Here is an 18,995-nt window from a genome sequence, read left to right as displayed (position 1 = left end):
CAGCAGGGAGGGAATAGTCATTGATTCATGACAAGTGTCCACGGGAAAGCGCATGGAGTTCAAGGGGAACATTGAGCAGGTGCCAAGTTGCACAGCAGGGTGGAGCCACTACCTGTGGTTCAGCGGACAGCCTGGAATTGCAGATCCAGCAAATAGGCCGTCCCCATAGCTAGAATGCTGGCGGAACAAGCCATCACAAAATTGACCCCGTTGTTGGTCAAGAGATCTCTCCCAATCTGTACCCTACTTCCATCCGGCAATACCTTGACGCGTTGACCTAGACACGTTCATTAGTGAGGCTGCTCCATCACTTGCACTTCGAGAACCGACATACCACCAGCACCTTCAATGACCTTTCCTGTCCCCTTGTCCGTCACAGTCACCTGTAATAAAGCTCCAAGCACAGAATCAATCACACTCCCAGCCAACCCAGCCATCACCAAAACCCCAGAAACCTTCGCATCCATCGCAACCTTCGGAGCCCCAAAGAAAAGCCCCACACCCGCCACAAACGTCAACAACCCACTCCCAACCAAACTGTACTTCAACCCATCAACCGTCACCCCTCCATTCGTCCCCCTCGCCACCTTCTTCCACGGCGCCGTGATCATAAACGGCTCCTCTTTCGACAAAATCCCAAGTTCCGATGCGAACGTATCCGCAGCCACTGCTGCATATTGTGCGATGATTCCCATCGGCAGGAATCGAAGTAGTTTTGGAAAATTCGGGCCTGGGGACACCGCGATGTGCGAGGAGATGAAGGGTTGGGTGTGTAAGAGATAGGCGTGGATCAAGATCAGAAGACTTGCCCAGCCGGAATTCGACCAGACTTGGATTGCTTTGCGAGCTCCTTCGCCTCCGGTTCCGCCGGTGGAGGATTGGGTCAGGTGGGATTTGGAGGAGTGGCCGATCTGGACGTGTTTTTTTTTCTTTTTCAGTATATGAACGCCTCCGACATGGGGTTTGAGTTTGAGGATTTTACCTTGGTCACGAATGTTCCGAATAGGAAGAATACCATCAATAGCCAGAAGAATGCGGGCCATGGGTGTAGCATGTGGATTGCGGCGGTTATGATTCCTGCGAATACGCCGCCCGGGGTGAGTTTGTTTTTTAGGACGGCGTAGGCGACGAGGCAGGCTGTTGCTGTTATTTCGGGGGCTTTTTGGCGGAGGAAGATTGTGAGGGACATTTTGGTTAGGGGTTTGGGAGGAATGTTTGGTTGTGAGTTTAGGATTAACTTACAAAGGTGTTGGAGAGATGTTGATGTCGGAAGGAGGTTCGGTTGACCGGGCCGAAGATCCTTGCGCGTGGCCGGGTGGGGGAAGGCGTTGTTTCTGCCAAGTCGATAACCGTCTCATCATGAACAGCGTCTCGTCCTCTTCTCTGTGCACGCTATGGTACTCTTTTCCTTCGAGAATAATATGTCCTGCACGCTATGATCCTCTTCTTCATCCAGCATACCGTGTCCACGCGTTTGTGAGCCGCCAAATGCTACGCGGGACATTCGCTCTGTCGATGCTATCCCGGATACTTTATGACGGACATCAACATTCAATGACCCTCCAATGGTTCACCTGCACGAAGCCCGAATGCCATGAAGCTGCCGATATTCCCGCCGCAATACTTGCATGCTCAAACAGCACCCTTCACTGTGTAATTGCGCATGCTGTTTAGCTAAGAGATCGCCCGTCCGAAGAAAATATGCAGTAGGCGATGAATTCGATACGGAGATATTCCAAAGATCAGAAAGAGCATTAGACTCCAAAATACCACATGGCTGCTTGCGGCCATCAACAAAATGTCTTCTCAGGCGGTATATGCGAAGTGAGCTGTAAACTGTGTAGGCTTTCAAGCTACGCCGAGCCCACGGCTATGTGAGTACAGCAGTGCATGTGCAACTTCCTCTCGCGAAAATGATTGCACACATTGACGACAGCGTGCACGAATTCGAACATCCCACTGATCTATTCTTGGCGCATGTTCTCACAATGCGATGTATTCGACAATTTCAATCTCCGACCTACGGCAAAGTCTTTGTTTTCGGAGCCAAATGACAACCAACCAGGAAATTGCTGATATCACGAGGCTGTAGCGTGAAAGAATGGCCTCATTGTCCATGCTTCGCGATGTCTGGAACAAAGGAAGAGATTTGCCTCCCACCTCGACGACGCCTCGCAGCAATATGTTCGGGGAGCAGTCAATCTCTCTTCTGCAAAGTTCTCCTGCATCTCCTACCATACGTTTCACGACAACCGTTTGAGCGAGAGGCAGGTCCTCGATTTTATACACCAATTTGTGTTCAATACTATACACTATACAAAAGATGGATACGCTACCAAAAACTTCAGCGAATGACGAAACTCGTCAGCACGAGAAAGCGAGCGACAAGCACATAGATGGAGAAGCTCGACCAGCGGATGACCGCAATGTACAAGAAGAGGAGATGGAGGAGTTGACGCAGCAGGACTCTGCATCAGCTGAAAGTGTTGAAATGCAAGATGATGACGGAGAAGAGTATGATGCAGGTTCCGACGATGGAGACAGCAATGCCAGCTCTGATTACGAGGAGCTCAATCCGGAAATGGGGCCATTGGTTGCAAACCGACCCCCAGGGCCTTTGTCCGAAGCCCAGCGGGCATACAATCCCTTTGTCAACGCCAACCCTGCTAGCGAAGCTGATTATCGGCGTCGTGGTTCTGCCGCTCAGCCCTTAGACAGCCAAGTCGATCCTGTGCCAGAAGAAGACAGGCCGAGAACGCCAGAGGATCAAGTAGCCATCACTGAAGTCGAGCCTGACTTTACGCCAAGGACAGCTCGACGGTTGAGGATAGAGAGGGAGCGAGGATACGATCGCAGGTTTCGTCCTAGGAGTGCAGTGAGGTTTACTAATGATGCCATAGCTACTCCTCGGTGGCCATATTTTCGTGACCAGGCAGCACAGCAGGCTGCTGCGGAGGAAGCTAGGCTCAGCAGACGGGCGAGATCCGTAGCTGCAGAATCGCACCACAATACAGAATATGAGACTTCCCAAGGTGACGAGATCGACTCCGATGCACCATCTTCAGCCTTCTCGGACGATTCTGATTCCGATGATGACGATGATACGCGTTCGGTCGAGGATGGAGACGACGAAGACGAACAAAGTGTCGACGAAGAGGACAATCAACTCGATCGTCTAGATACGATAGGGCCTTCCACCCCCGCAATCATTGAGCCCGATGTCAACAGCGACTCAGAAACTTCGACATCAGAGCAAGGCCTGGGTGATCCTACCCCCTTAGCGCAAGTTGGAGCTACTCTTGCGGTACCTGCAGAGTCCGTGGTCCCAGACCCACCTTTGAGTCCAGTGCGAACGAACTTTACCGGGTTGGAGTCAGTACCAGAAGAGCCCGATGACAGTCCTCTTGATCCTCTTGAATACTATCCGAGATTTGCGGATGATCCGTCTGAGACACTGCCTCAGCCCAGTGACAGTGCTTTGACGGATAAGAAAGGCAAGACTCCTCTGTATGCGTTGAAATATCCCACGAAAGTTCCAGCTCCGAAGCTCGGAGATAGGGTGCAGTCCTCCGGTGATGGCAAGCATCTATCTCGAGCAAGCCGCGAGGAAGATGAGGGCAAAGATCTGGAGCGTGCCCAAACACAGACCGGTGCTCACGATGTCCAGCCGGATGGCCAACGCACCGCCGACTTCATCGGTGAAGATCCACAGATCATGGCGTCTAAGGTCAACGAGCGTCGTCGCCTCGGTCTACAAGCAGAGGCGGATGCGAGAGTAAAGGCACTCGAGGAAGAGCGCCTCGCCTTCTTGTCCTCGGACAGCACATCTCCACCACAGGATCTCGATTGTCGAATGCAGATGTATATGGCGATGGCTCGCGATCACCAACACGAACGTGACGCGGCGTTAGAGCAACGTGACGCAGCATTGCAACTGGTTGAAGAATTGAAGGACAAATTTGTGGCCCAATTGCCCCCGGAGAACATCGAATATATACAGTTGCAGCTCACAATTTCGCAACAGAATCTCTCGGTTGCCAACGAGGAGATTGATAGACAGACCGAAAAAAGTCGAAAATACAAGGCCGCTTGTGAAAAGATGAAGAAGCAGGTTGAGAGCCAGCAGGAGAAATTTGTCAAATTCAACAGTTACTTCGACGAGTTACAAGACAGGGTCCAGTGTCTGGAAGATGAGGGCTCGGAGCTCAGAGACAAGAACGCTGGTCTGGAGAAGAAGGCCGCAGACGATAAGATGGTGGATGAGGCGCAGAGAAAGGCGATTGCCACGTACAGAGGGATGAACCAAGAGTTACATGACAACATTGATGAGCGTAAGCGCGAAATCGAGGAGAAATGCCAGATAATTACCGATCTAGAGGACGAGCTCCAAGAGGTATCTGCAAGCTTGAGAAAGCAAGAGAGGCAGTACAAGATCGACGTCCAGGAGCAACGAGATAAATTGGCGCAAAGCCAGTCCGACATCGAGGAGCAACAAGATAGGATCGCACAAAGCCAGTCAGATGTCCACGTCTGGATGGAGCAGCATGTTTCCGAATTCAAGACGACGTTGGAAGAAAAAGACAAGGAGATCGAAGCGCTCAAGCTCCAGCTCACCACCGCAACAGATGGCATCGCATCCGAGACCGAGGGTGATGTTCCGGCCATCGCCCTCGAAACTGCAGCGGAAAGGGCGCCGTCGGCCAAGGCTCAGCTAAAAAGTATCGACGCAGTGTTGGCCAACGAATCTCAGCACGACAAGCCTCAGCCTTTACCCGCATCGCCTTTCCCCGGTGTTCCCGAGTCATGGACTTCCAAATCTCCACCGTCGACTCCAACAATCGCCCCCTCCGATCCCCAAGCGTGGCAAGACCGTGTGCACGCATGGAGAAAGTCACCGGCATGGCAAGCGCAGCGCGAAGCTCTCCGACAAAGACGTCTCGCCGAGGCTGCGCAGGAGGGAGCGTACCTGAACCTCAAACGTGCGGCTTATGCTGTGACTTTTGATGCAAAAGTTCTGCCGGAAGGTGAAGGGGATGACGGTTTTCGGGAGAGGCGGAATCGGGTGGCGTTTTATGAGAATCTGAGGGCGAGGCCGAAGACGGGTTCTTAGAATATTCCTCGGTATAAGCGGGGTTCTGACCGGGGGGGGGGTTGATTATTGGGTCGTCGTACAATAATAATGCCGACGCCGTCCAGCCTCGCCAGCAGGCATGAGGTCGTGTGTTTAAGGTTCTTCTGGAATAGAACCCATACGCCTTGGCGCTCGTGACCTCCCGGAGGACAATAATAATCATGCAGCGCGGCAGGAAATTGCACGAATCGGTTCGGGGTGCGAAGAGAAGAGGTATCTGGGGTTTCGTTAGTCACACTTTACCCCGCGGTCGCGGGGGTTTAAGCTATACGCAAAATCGCGATTTGTTAGTAGGCTACACGTAAAACTCGATATAGTCGCACCTTCTAGTCCTATATAGATATCTAGGTATATAAAGTATCGAACCGCTAGTCTAAATATTATATTAGCGAGGTTATCCGAGTATATAGTAACCGTAGACCTCGCTACCGCTGTTTCTTATATAATCTTCCTTAGCCTCCTTAGTAGGCGCGTCTACCTTATTCTAAACGCGTATTCTTCGTATTCTCTTTCTTCTAGTATATATATAGCACCTGTTTATCGGTATAGAGCGTAAGAAGGTCGGAAAGGTTATTAAAAGGATACGCGCCGAGCGATTAATAGAGATAGAGAGGGTAGAGAGAGTAGTAGATCGAGTAGTTTCGAAGTACCGCGAATTAGAGGCTAAATCGTTAAAAGTTAGCCTTCGAGCGCTTTATAAGAGTAAGAAGGCAGCGGACCTATATTATCGTGTTTACTAGCGGTTAAGAGGTCGTAGATCGCTAATATCGCGTAATATAACAAATACTAAGCTAGATAGATCTTAGGAACTAGCGCTAGCGGATTATTATTAAGAAAGGGACGAGATAGGTATATTCTTACTAGTAGCGTTAGTCGCTATTATAGCGATAGAAATAATAGTTAGTATACTGCTAGAAGGGGTACCGAAGGATATAATCGTACTATTTAGCGTAGATTAGGCGGACCGCTTTCTTAGTCGCTATAGACTTAGCAAGGTTAAGTCTAAACCTATTAATAGACCCCGTAGTAGTCCGGGTTAGGTTAGTTTAGTTTGCTAAGCCGAAATTCTAGTTTAGTTTAGTTTAGTTTGCTAAGCAACCGGTATACGGACCGGTTTGCCGGCTACGTGCTAGCTACGGACAAAAACCTATCCTAAAACACGTCTAAATAGCCCGAAACATAGATGCAATCGTGTAGCGTATACAATATAGAGCCCCTATCGCGTCCGGGACTAAATCCGAGGTCGTCGTATATCGTCGCATATCGTCGCAGTTTAGTCGGATTTTCTCGGAAACTAGCTTAGACTAGCGGGGTAAAAAACCAAACCGGAACTAAACCGGAGGGATACCGCTAAGAAACTAAACTATATACGTTCTATAGTTCGCAAACCGAACTACTACGGGGTCTACCTATTAAGGTATAGCGTAAGGAGGCGTACGACCCTTCTACTATAAAGAGCTAGTTTAATAGGTTTAAGGCGATACTAAAGCGACTAAATATAAAGCCGCGGAATATATAGAATTTCGACGAGACCGGATTTCGAGTCGGTATTAGTAGTAACGAGTACGTCGTTATAATAGATACGAAGCGGCGCGCGTAGACCGAGTGTAATAGTAACCGGACGCATATTACTATCGTTAAGAGCGTTAATACCTATAGTAAGGTAATAGACTATTAGTTAATTATTAAAGTAGTAATAGTTTAAGAGCGTTAGGTCCCTAAAGAAGGTTAGTCTATTGCTATTACCTTAGGCAAGAACAACGTTACCTACTAATAATAATAGGCAAAGATAACTTCCTAATTACTATTAACGACTCTAGCTATATAACAGACGATACTGCTATATACTATATCCGCTAGTTTAAACGGAAGACGAGACCTAATAATCCGAATAAGTAGAGAGTACTATTATACGACAATTACGGCTCCTACTGCTTTAAAGAATTCGCTGCCTTTGTAAAGCGCTATAAGATTTAATTATAGGGCCTATAACTATATACTTCGCACTTTATATAACCCCTTAACGTTATACTATTCTAGGTATATAAGTTAAGGCATAGACAAGCGGTCTTAGAAGCTGTATATCGTAGTGTTAGTAAATTTAGTATACCTAAGTTTATATAGGCGCTCTTAGCTATCCGGGTAAAGACTTTTACGAGGTATAATATAAGGGCGGCGTTTCGTAAGACAGGCATATTCCTAGTAGATAGGGAGGTCCCTTATAAGCATATTCGAGATTAGTATAGGGCTACTAACTATAACTAGAACTAGTAAGCAATCGAGAGTAAGCTCTAATAGGAAGAAGCCTAATACGAGGAATCTCTAGTAATAGCGGAGGCCGCTTAGTAGGAGTACTTAGCGTCGGTTAAGTAAGAGCGTTTAGTAGAGCCTACTATTATCGATCCTAATAGCTAGTATCTCGCTAATAATCGCTCTTACTTATAGGACCTTAAAAACGTAATTACTTAGGGTATACTATCGTTACTACTACTACCGCGGCAGATGCCTATCCCCGAGTTGCCGGACTAGCTTCTTACTACGATAACGAGCCCTCGGAAGATTAGAGCGTCTCGTAAGGCTATACAAGCTCGTAAGAGCTTCCGACGTTATTATCTAAAACTAGCTCTAGAAGGTATCGACCTATTATTAATATTTAACCCCTTTTCCTCGTCGCCTATAAAGGACGCTAAAAGAGCCTATAAGATATTAGTTAGCGCCGCTATTTGCAAAGGCGAGGAATATAAGCGTAAATACTAGTCTACGAGTCTAGTTAAGTATACAAAGAAGCGCTAGAAGGAGCAACCTAATCGGCTTATAAGAGTAGGTACTATCGAGGCAGATAAATTACGGTTATAACTTATATAATAAGATAAGGACCTAGCTAATAACAACCGCCGGAAGATGCTCTAAGAGGCATAGAGTGTATATAATAAGGCACGCACCTATCGACTTAAGTATAGTAAGGTATTCCGAGTCGTATTTAATAATAATAGCAAGACTAAGTAGATAGACGTTAAATTATAGGCTATCGATAAGCCGCTACGATAAGTCTTCGATAAGCGACTTCTTACTTTAGATAATAACCTTATATTAAAGAAGACTAGCGATCTATATACTAAGGATATCTACTTCTATAGGCGCTCTACTTACTCTACTAAGGGCGGCGATATAGTATATATATAGAGTCCGATAAGGATACTAGAACTACCGACTTATACTTATAACTACGAAGAAGGCGATATTCTAGTATAGACCGTTAAGCTAAGGCGACGACTAAATAGCCTATTCGTATAAGAGCCTAATATACGATTAGACTAGCTATAATAAGACGAGGCGCTACTTAACGAAGATATAGTATATACTATAATTTAGCCTTATTTAGTACCTCCTCGCCGCTGCTACGAGTCTATATAAAGTAAGCGCTATTTCTACGAAGCTCCGAAGAAGTCTAACTGTTATAGAGGCGCTATTGTAATTGCTAGTAGCAAGAGCAACCCTATTAAGCTTAAAGAGGTAGATAGTAGATATAGTAGTTAGCTATTTAGCTAATAAGAAGAGATAGCAATTATATAATAGATATATAGGCCGACTTATAAGGTAATTAACTATATAGTTAATACGAGGTATACGCGGAGGCCGAGTATAGGTCTATTTTAACTATATACGTAACTATATACCGTCGCAATTTAGTCGTTAATATACTAGAAATCTACTGCTTCTTAACTGTAATCGCACTTACACTTAGCTTCCTATTATATATGCGTTATAATGTACGTTTGATCGAGTTTTGCGTGTGGCCTACTAACAAATCCCGATTTTGCGTATGGCTTAATCCCCCGAGCGCAGGCGAGGGGTGAAGTGGGCTGACGCAACCCCGGATATACTCCGTGCATGATGCTGGATGCATGCGAGGTTGCATCTGCACCACCAACGTGACAGGGCGGGAGCAGGTGGCGTGCCTGTCGGTCGCGTGGAATCCAACGCCCCTCGTGCAGACAAGCACCGTGCCACCCCGGCGCGTGCATCCACACATTCCATCCTCATGCCGCATACGGTATGGCCGACTGCATACCCGTTCTATTCGCGGGGGCGGGGCGAAGAGCGGAGAGGAGCTTCAGCTTCGATTGCCCAGGCCGGGCCAGGGTGCTGGTCCAAGGAACAGTTCCTGCGCTGGCAAGCCCGACACTGTCCTTTTCGCACCTCGCACCTCGCATCCTCCCTCGCCTCGCCTCGTCCCTCCCGGCCTCCTACCACGACGATGCTCTATGGGCATTTGCATTGGAGCTGGTCTATGCATGCTCCGACGCACCACGACCAGCGCGAGCCACGCCGGTGACCACCCCCAAGACCAGCCGACCGCGCGAACATGATCTCTGCCAGCCTGCAGCAGCATTGCTCGCCCGACTTGGGGAGTGGCAACGTGCTCACGCAGAATCAAATGTCCCCCAGCGCGCTGCATACGCGGGCGGAGAGCCCTCAGTACGCGATGCAACGACAGCAAGCTCCGCAGTCGAACGGCACAAGACCTGCACGGAAACACAGACATGGCTACAGCAATGGAAGCATGGAGGCGTCAGAGGAGGCCGACGCAGAGGCCGAGGATAACCCCAGTGCAGCGAATGGCTCGGTCAAGGGCGGGAAGACGGCCAATGGACAGCCAGTCCGCCGCAGGATTAGCAGAGCCTGCGACCAGTGCAATCAGTTGCGGACCAAATGCGATGGACAACACCCGTGTGCGCACTGTGTGGAATTCGGCCTGTCCTGCGAGTATGCCCGCGAACGGAAGAAGAGAGGCAAAGCTTCGCGCAAAGACATTGCTGCAGCACAAGCAGCTGCCGCCGCACAGGCTGACGCCAAGTACCACAGCCCCAACTCCGGCAATGGAGACGGAGACTCTGCAGATGCCGGCGCAGTCGAGCCGAAGCTGGAGGAGAAGAGCTTGAAGCGTAAGAGATCGAGTCTTGACTTCTATCCACCCTCGCTGCCACCACCGCGATCGAATAGCATGACGAGTCAGCGTGCAAATGGACATCTCGCTGTGAATCGCCCAGTTCTGGAACCATCAGGCGGCATCGTCACTGGCCACGGCATGCACGACTCGCATCACATGTCCGGGATTCATCAGCGGCCGATGCCTTTGGACCTTCACACTCCAGCTGCCAGTCTTCCTGCTCCTGGCGCCCCTGCAGCCCCTATGCACTCACGGAACATGTCCGTTGCTATGGGTGATTATGGCAGCATCGACGACTACCATCGCAGTGTGCTGCATCCCGGGGCGGGCGCGAACATACTGCATTCAGGACCCACGCCCATGCCGCAGTCGATGATACAGGGAGGCACCGTCACCGGGTACGGCGACAGTCCGTATGGGGACCCTTCGCCCAACAGTCAGAACGGCTTGGGCCCTCACGGCTATCCTGGCATGAACGGATCGCCGTTGTCTGCAAGCTTCTTCCGCCAGTCGCCAGTCGCTGGGTCTCCTGGCTGGCTGTCATTACCGTCGCCATCAGCAGCGTTGTATCCGCACTTGCAGAATGCACCTTCGAACCAGACGCTGCGTTATCCTGTCTTGCGGCCTCTGCTATCCCACATCTCTCCCATTATCCCGGCTGGCCTGGCTTGCGATCTACTCGAGCTCTACTTCAGCAGCACCTCACAGGCTTTCATGCAGCCACAATCGCCTTACGTACTTGGTTACATCTTCCGCAAAAGATCGTTCTTGCGTCAGAACAACCCGCGAACATGCAGTCCTGCTCTGCTCGCAAGTATGCTTTGGATTGCTGCACAGACCAGTGAGTCGGCATTTCTGACTTCTGCGCCATCGGCACGAGGGAAGATCTGTCAGAAACTGCTGGAGCTCACTGTGGGCCTGCTCAAGCCACTCATACACAATCCACTCGACGGACGACAGCTATACGGTGGCAACACAGTCATCAATGGCGTTGCACTTGGTGGCTTCGGTGTGGCAATGCACGCACACGATATGGAAAGTGGAAACCCGGGTGCGAGCGGTGCGCTTGACGACGTGGCAACATATATCCATCTGGCAACCGTGGTATCCGCCAGCGAGTATAAAGCCGCCAGCCTGAGGTGGTGGAATGCTGCTTGGTCGTTGGCAAGGGAGCTGAAGCTAGGAAGAGAACTTCCGCCCAATCCGGAGCCGTCCGCGCCGGATGGTCCAGAAGCAGAAGCTGAGGCGACAGGCGAATCCAATGGCAACCACTCGAATGGGACAGGCCACGGTTCGCAAGCTGGACTGATCTCAGAGGAGGAACGAGAGGAGCGCAGAAGGATCTGGTGGCTGCTGTACATCGTGGATAGGCATCTGGCACTGTGCTATAATCGCCCACTTTTCCTGTTGGATGCAGAATGCGAGGGTCTACTGCAGCCCGCGAATGAGGCTGTATGGCAAGCCGGCGAGTCCTACCCGGGCGAGAACCACGGAGAGTCGACATTCTTCAGGCGACGTGGGCCTGGTTTCGAATGTACAGGACACAGCTTGTTTGGATACTTTCTGCCACTCATGACGATGCTCGGCGAAATTGTGGACCTCAACCAAGCAAGAAACCATCCAAGGTTCGGCTTGCGGTTCAAGAGCAGCTCCGACTGGGATGATCAAGCTGCAGAAATCTCCAAACAGCTCGAAGCGTATGGTCGGAGTCTGGAAGAATTCGAGGCACGCAATATGCAGAAGCCAGAGTCGAAGCAAGCATCCGAGAACGCTGGCAATGGAGATGGAACAGGAATCGACGGTACGAGCCCACAATCGGTCGGCACGACGAATTCTGGACAGCAACGCATCACCGAGACCGTTCTGCAGACAAGAATTGTCGTCGCCTACGGTACGCATCTCATGCATACCTTGCACATTCTTCTCAACGGCAAATGGGATCCAATATCCCTGCTAGATGACAATGACCTGTGGATCTCATCGCAGTCATTCATCTCAGCAACGGGCCATGCTGTCTCCGCTGCGGAGGCAATCAACGACATCCTCGACTACGACCCCGACATATCATTCATGCCCTTCTTCTTTGGAATTTATCTTCTTCAAGGAAGTTTCCTCCTCCTGCTCATCGCCGACAAGCTTGGAGCAGAAGCCAGCCCCAGTGTCGTGAAAGCTTGCGAGAGCATCGTGAGGGCACATGAAGCTTGTGTCGTAACTCTCAACACAGAATACCAGGCAAGTCACCCTCTATTCAATCTGAAACCTCTGTGCTGACATCCCTCACAGCGGAATTTCCGCAAAGTCATGAGATCTGCTCTTATGCAGGTTCGTGGCCGTGCTGTAGAGGATTTTGGCGAGCAGCAGCTTCGTAGGCGAGAGGTCTTGTCTTTGTACAGATGGACTGGCGACGGCACTGGTCTTGCTCTATAGGGATAAGGAAAAAGGAAGAAAAGCTCACGAATGGAATGGAATGGAATTGTGTACAGATAATACGACTGGGATAAGTTAGGTCGAATGATGTGGAACAATAAGCTAGCGAATTGTATATACCTTATATAGTACGATAGTAATATACCCCTTCGAATATTTTATATATAGCGAGGAAGTTTTTACTAGAATTTAAAGCCGCGGAGTTTAATATTTATAACGATATAGACAGTACCTAAAGCACTACTTAAGAGAGATAGCTCTTCTTATAAGCTATTAGATTTATATAATAATACTACTAAGAGGTTCGGATATATAAGTAATATAACTATATATATTTAATAATACTAGTTAGATCGCGATATTATAACGAATAAGATAGCTAAGAGCCGATACTACGTAATTATATTCGCCCTTATACGTTTTATAAGTAGTATAACTCTATATATATCCTTTCTAAAAGTCTTACTTTAGTAACAAGGTTCTTTTTATAGTAGTATATTAAATAATACGTTATAGGGGGAAGAGTCTTAGTAGTATAGCGTAGGTTAAAGGAGTATTCTACTAGTTAGGTTTATAGGTTATTATATTTATTAGATAGGTTAGTTACGATAGTTTAGGTACTACGTTTAGATTAGCGATATAGATTTTTTAGATTAGGTTAGGTTAGGTATTCGATATTCTCTCTTTTTTCTTTTATAGCGTATTTACTTAGAGATTAGTAGAACTTAATAGACGCTAGCGATCGATATCGACTCGCTAGTAATATTTATTAATAAGGGATCTTTTTAGTAAATATCTATCTTAGGGAAGTTATTATATATACTATATTTAAAGGTTTTAAATTTATATACTATTTATATACTATATAAACCGGATTTATATTAGCTAATATATATATATATATATATATATATATATTTAGCTTAAATTAAATTTTAAATACTCTTTATTCGTCTCGTCGAACGAGTTACTATTTCTACAACTTAGGACGAAATCCCGCTTATTTTCGATCGGAATATAGTTAGTCTATCGAACGAACTAAATCGCGTATACTAAGCGTATCGATATCGCTAGAGTTAAAAGCGGTCTTAATCCTTTTAGACTATTTCTAGGATATAAAGGAACTATCGAACTTAGATTTATACTAAGTCGAGCTAGCGCTATTCTTATAGGGAGCTATAGATATATAGCAGAAGATAGAATAAGAAGATACTATATTAATTAAAGAGTAAGCGTTAGTAGTAGGCGTCTAGCGGTCTCTCTTTCTCCTTACTTTACTAAAGAGATAAAGAATATATATTAGTTATTCCCTAGTATAGCTAAGCTAGCTTTAAGGCCTATATTTTAGAAAGTAGTTATAGAAAGATAGGGTACTAGTCTATATTATATATAAAGACGATCTCTAAGCCGGCTAGAGCTAAAGATTAAATAGCTTTAGTTACTAGCTATAGTAGTGTAAAAGCTCGCTTATCCGCTCTAGCGAGTAGCTTTTACTTCCTTATAGTTAGGACCTAGATAGTACTACCGCTTTATCTATTCCTTACGTCCTTACTATTTACTTTTAATTTAGGGTTACTATTTGTTTATATATCTTCTACGTTATTGTTTATAGGCTAATAGATAGTAGAGGGAGGTATATTAACTCTTCTTAGAGCGTCTTATTCCTAGTAGCGATATACTTAGATTAGGGAATATTACGATTATTATCGACGTCCTTTTAGGTTTATTAATCCTCGGTAGATACTTCTTAGAAATACAGGCCCTCTTAGTCTTCTTACTAGTAGTAGCTAGGATAGCGTAGCCGAAGAGACTAGTTAATAAGTAAGCAATTCTTTTAAAGAGCGTTTAAATCGGTTTAACTAGTCTTTTTAGGTATAAATCTATAGGGCGGATATACTTAAAACTATTATCGAAAGGGCTACTAGCTTTAAGTACTTCTATTATATAGAGTCCTTTATAAAAAGATATTAGCGAGAGTAAGTAACCCTCTTTCTACGAATAGGATACCTTAACTAAAATTAAGTTATCGTTACGTCCGAATCTAGTATATAAGACGTTATATATACGACTTAGGTAGCTATAGAGAAGTCTTTAGGTATTGTAAAGACCTCGTAAGGTATTAGGATACTATATATCGAAACTTATTATACTTCTGCCTAATTAGTAGCTATAAACGATTAATAGCTAAATATAAAGGCTTCTCTAGAGAGGATAATTTTATACGCTATCTCTAGACGTAATAGAGACGAGATACTAATAGCTAGCTCTCCTAGTATCGATTATTATAAATTAATAGCTCTATAATAAGTATATTATACGCTCTATTCTCCTAAATTTCCTAGTATATCTATTAGTAAGCAAATCTAAATTCTTTTATAGGGTTTAGATAATATATCTTTATTCTAGTCGATAAAGGCTAATATAGAGTCTACGTAGGTATAGAGTACTAAAAAGCGATCTCTTCGTCTTTATTATACGTACTCGACGATAGCTAACTTACCTACGTTCTTTTATATTTAGGAGCTCTAGTAACCGTCTACCTAACGAATAGTATATTCTTCTATATATAGAGAGCCAAGACTCTAGTCTTCTAAGAGTTCTATATAGTCCTAATAGCCTATTAATTGTTATAAAAATCTAAATTCTAATAGTTAGTCTTCTAATAACTTACCTCTAAAGTAGAGATTATCTCTAAGATATATCTTTATTTCCTTATTGCTATATCCAGTTCCTCTAATAGGATTATAAACGATAGTATCGTTTCTGTATACTAACGTAATTATAGGAGGTAGTAATAAGGTACCCTAGGCTAAGAAGTTAGGTTTTTCTCTATATCTACTCTTTAGTTAGGAATATATTAATAAATTATTTTAAATTTCTACGCCTTAGACGCCTATAGCTATTGTAGCTCTATAACGCTTAATATCGGACTATTTATAGATATCTTAGGTTACGTAGTAGTATTTGTTATTTAGGTCGTTAGGTAAGAATTATAGTTAATTGTTAATTTTAATAGGGCTATATTCGTTAAAGGAAGATTTTAGTAGATATATCGTTAATAGGATTTGCTAGGAGATAGCACTAATTATATACGAGGCTGTAAGTTAGCTTCCGTCGCCGAGTATAAGCGTCTAAACTAGCTTTCTATCGTCGCCTTCTATAGTAGATATTAAGGTTACCCGACCTTTGCCTAGGATAACTTCTACTCCTACTTTCGTTAAGTAGTCTAGCGAACTTTGCTTAACTTTATCTAGAAGTAGTTTAGGAGAAAGCAGTTAGTCTCGCGAGTGTACTAGAGTAATACTATTAATCGATAGTTCGACTACCTTTATCTTAGCTACTATCTTAACGCCTACCGCTCTACCTCTAATAATTATAATAATACCTTTCGTAGTATTCCTAATCGACTAAGTATACTCTACCGTCTCCCTAAGATATCGCTTCCGGGTTAATTCTTAAGGTATAACCGGCTATACTCGTTAGATACTAGTAGCTGTAACGAAGTAATTATACTTATATTTAGAGATAATATCGTTATTCTTATCCTCGATTCGCGCTACCCGCTACTTCGTATTAATAAGCTCTAGACTTACTTAGCTACTTCGTACTAATAGGTACTATAGAGCGGGAATCTCTACGAATCTCTACTAAATTTTCTCTATATATTTAGGTAATACAAATGCTAGAGGACTTCCGATTAGGTAGACTATTTATATAATATTAGTTAGTTAGGGTCCTTCCGGCTTTATATCGATCGATCGATCGCTATTATAGAATCTATCGCGTTTATTAACAAGATAAATATCTACGTTAACTCCTTTTAATGCTTCTAAAGATAGCTATTTCTTCTTAGAACTACTCCTAGGTAGTCGTCCTAAATATAGATCGAGAAAGTTCGTTATAAAAGAAATTCTAGCGTAAGCGCCTCTAGCTACGAGGATTCGGATTGTTATTAAGTCTTTCTAAGCGCCTATTGTTAACGATCTAGCTATATTAAATAGTATATAAGAGAGATCTAAGAATCTAATAAGAGAGTTAGGTAGATAGCCCCGAAATCGCGGGCTAAGTAATGTTATATATCCTACGAGTAAGAAGTAGAACGATTTCTTTTATGTTTACGTAAAGTGCTATAGAGAGAATAGACTCGGGTTGTTGCTAGGCGTCTACCGAAGTCGGTCGGCTTGAACAAAGTAGACTCTTAGTTTAAGGCCTACCTACCTTAATATTAGACTAGTGGACGAAGAATTAGTTTGCGATTACGTACACTAAATTAGACTTTGCGGCTTCTCGGGTTAGATTTATACTTTTAGAACAGCTAATAGGAGCAATAGAGACTAATTCTTCGCCTACGGGTCTAAGACTAATTGTCGCAAATTCGGTATGCAGCCCTCTACTAGAAGATAAAGTCAACGTACAATACGAAATACGATAATCTAAGACGTAGAGATTGTAGCGCACGCAATTCTGAATACAGTAATCTAAAAATCATATATATCCGACGTAGCGCTATCGAGAAACATATCGAATCCGAAGGCGGGTCGAACAGCGACTAGCTGCTGCGGTAACTACCTAAAATCGCATTTTTTAACTAATCTACCTTTCTATATACTGCCGTAGAGCTCGACCTTGCGATTCATTTAGTGCGGGTCTTACCTTTTCTAGACGTAGTATAGTTAAGGAACAACTGTTATATAGAAATATACTGCCTTAGGCTGGATTTAGATACTAAGCCTTTACTAAATCGACTTTATCTATACTAGTAGTCGATCGTAACACCTTCTATATAGTAGAAGACTCGTTGTTAATAACCTAGCCGTAGAAGATAGGTATAGTTATACTAAGTTAATACGACGGAGCGAGTTAACCGAGATCTCCTAGTGCTATATTAGCATATTATATATCTATCTTCTTCGGTATATATACTAGTTATTAAGGCGACGGCCTTAGATAGTAGAGAGTCCTTGTTGTTAGTCTTAACGAGCGTAATGTCCCCGTTATCCCCGAAGATTAGCTCTTAAAGCATATCGATCTGTTACTTGCTTAGTTACTTGTTAGTACGCTCGTTGAATTCAACAAAGTCCTTTAAGATGCGCTAAAGGACATTGTTAACAACGGTACGCTTAGTGTCTATAGTAGTAGGACGCTCTACCTTAATGTCGGCGATAAGCTGTAGCAGCTCCTAGTACTCGAGGCGTAGCACTATATACTTATTGCGAGACTCGCGCGTTAGGCGCTGCAAACCGTCGTAGTAGATATCTATATCGATAGGGTACTTCTTTAGTAGGTTAATGCGACTAATGCGGATAGAGATATCGGATCCGAGCATATTCTATACCTCGAGGTTCTCGTTAGAGGCTGCTATAGTGCTTTCGGTGTTGTTCGTATTGTATTGTCGGCGCCTTAAATTAAGCGCTAGAATAGAAAGAGTATATATATGCGTGTGTTTATATGTGCGACTAAGAAATAACAAGCTTCTAGCGGCTTCTAATCCTCTACTATATGTTTCCGTGTCTCGGCCTATGCGTATGTATATGCGCGACGCGATCCCCTACAAACACGGCCCTTCTTCTGCCTTTAACCTCTATAGCGTCCGATTTAGCGTCCGATTTAGCGTCCGAGTCTCGGGCCTTATATAGAAACTCTAGCTTATCTTCCTCGTATAGCACCTAGTACAGGGCCTCGAGTCGCTGCTATTAAGTATATAGACGGCGGCTAATAGAGGCAATAGATTCGCGGCGATATATCTTTAAGCGGCGATAGATATTCGCATATATTAGGCCGCGCTCCTAGCGTATATACTATACCTCGCGACGAGCGGACTCGCACTAGACGTAGACATAGAAGCGGTCGGCATTATTAATCTTATCTAGTATATAGTCGGCGTCGTTAGCTAGATCGACGCGTAATATAGGAGCGCTATCGCCGCGCTAAATCTAGCGCTACTATCGCTAGTTATCCGCTATATCGAGTTCTCGGGGTCGCGGAAGGTGTTTTGTAAAGCTATGCGAGTAGTATAGGTGTATAGGCGTTAGTAGGTAGGTTGGTTTAATACCCTAGATAGCTTCTAGCTTTAGTAGCCCTTCTTAGCTAGAATTAATGCAGAACCGTACGGACTAGGAAAGCAGACACGTAGAGGTTGTAGAGCGTATCGCAAAGGTAAAGCGCGTGTTCTTTATTAGGTAGTTCTATATACTTTATTTGCTCGAACAAACGAGAAGAGAGTAGTTAAACGAGGTAAAGGGAAACTCGAGTTAAAGTTTACCGAGAATTAAATCCGTATCTTTTATACTACCTGTGTCTAATACATATGTTTAAATTTTTTATGTTCAGATCTAGAGCTAGATTATACATTGTCAAGCGATCCGACATAAGCCTACATTGTTGTAATCGATATAATAGACTTAGACATACTACCTCTGTAGGGAAAGCCTATACCCTAGCGACATTATCTCTCAGGCGCTCCGCTAAAGCTTCGCCCTTGTCTAT

The 18,995-nt window shown here is 45.0% G+C and overlaps 2 protein-coding genes across 2 annotated transcripts; one reads left to right on the top strand and one right to left on the bottom strand.

Moving 5' to 3' along the window:
* Positions 1-82: 82 nt before the first annotated feature.
* MYCFIDRAFT_51566 (uncharacterized protein) lies at positions 83-1,194 on the bottom strand. The gene is made up of 3 exons (XM_007932382.1): positions 983-1,194; positions 335-911; positions 83-277 (listed from the first exon to the last, which is right to left on the bottom strand). The coding sequence occupies exons 1-3, from the start codon at positions 1,187-1,189 to the stop codon at positions 120-122; spliced, it is 942 nt and encodes a 313-aa protein (XP_007930573.1). The 5' UTR covers positions 1,190-1,194; the 3' UTR covers positions 83-119.
* A 7,760-nt stretch (positions 1,195-8,954) lies between these two features.
* On the top strand, positions 8,955-12,509 carry MYCFIDRAFT_190593 (uncharacterized protein; the record flags this gene model as incomplete). The annotated part of the gene is made up of 3 exons (XM_007932458.1): positions 8,955-8,957; positions 9,564-12,314; positions 12,366-12,509. The coding sequence occupies 3 exons, from the start codon at positions 8,955-8,957 to the stop codon at positions 12,507-12,509; spliced, it is 2,898 nt and encodes a 965-aa protein (XP_007930649.1).
* Between the last annotated feature and the right edge of the window lie 6,486 nt (positions 12,510-18,995).

Source organism: Pseudocercospora fijiensis (assembly GCF_000340215.1).
Source record: "Pseudocercospora fijiensis CIRAD86 unplaced genomic scaffold MYCFIscaffold_9, whole genome shotgun sequence".
Lineage (NCBI taxonomy): Eukaryota > Fungi > Ascomycota > Dothideomycetes > Mycosphaerellales > Mycosphaerellaceae > Pseudocercospora > Pseudocercospora fijiensis.
Note: the sequence above shows the minus strand (reverse complement) of the source record. Positions and strands in the feature narration are given on the sequence as shown.

Coding starts and splice junctions, on each gene's coding strand:
- MYCFIDRAFT_51566 (XM_007932382.1), bottom strand. CDS start 1,189: ATGTCCCTCACAATCTTCCTCCGCCAAAAAGCCCCCGAAATAACAGCA. Junction 912..982: donor TCGGAACATTCGTGACCAAG/GTAAAATCCTCA, acceptor AAACACGTCCAG/ATCGGCCACTCCTCCAAATC. Junction 278..334: donor GGTCATTGAAGGTGCTGGTG/GTATGTCGGTTC, acceptor GAACGTGTCTAG/GTCAACGCGTCAAGGTATTG.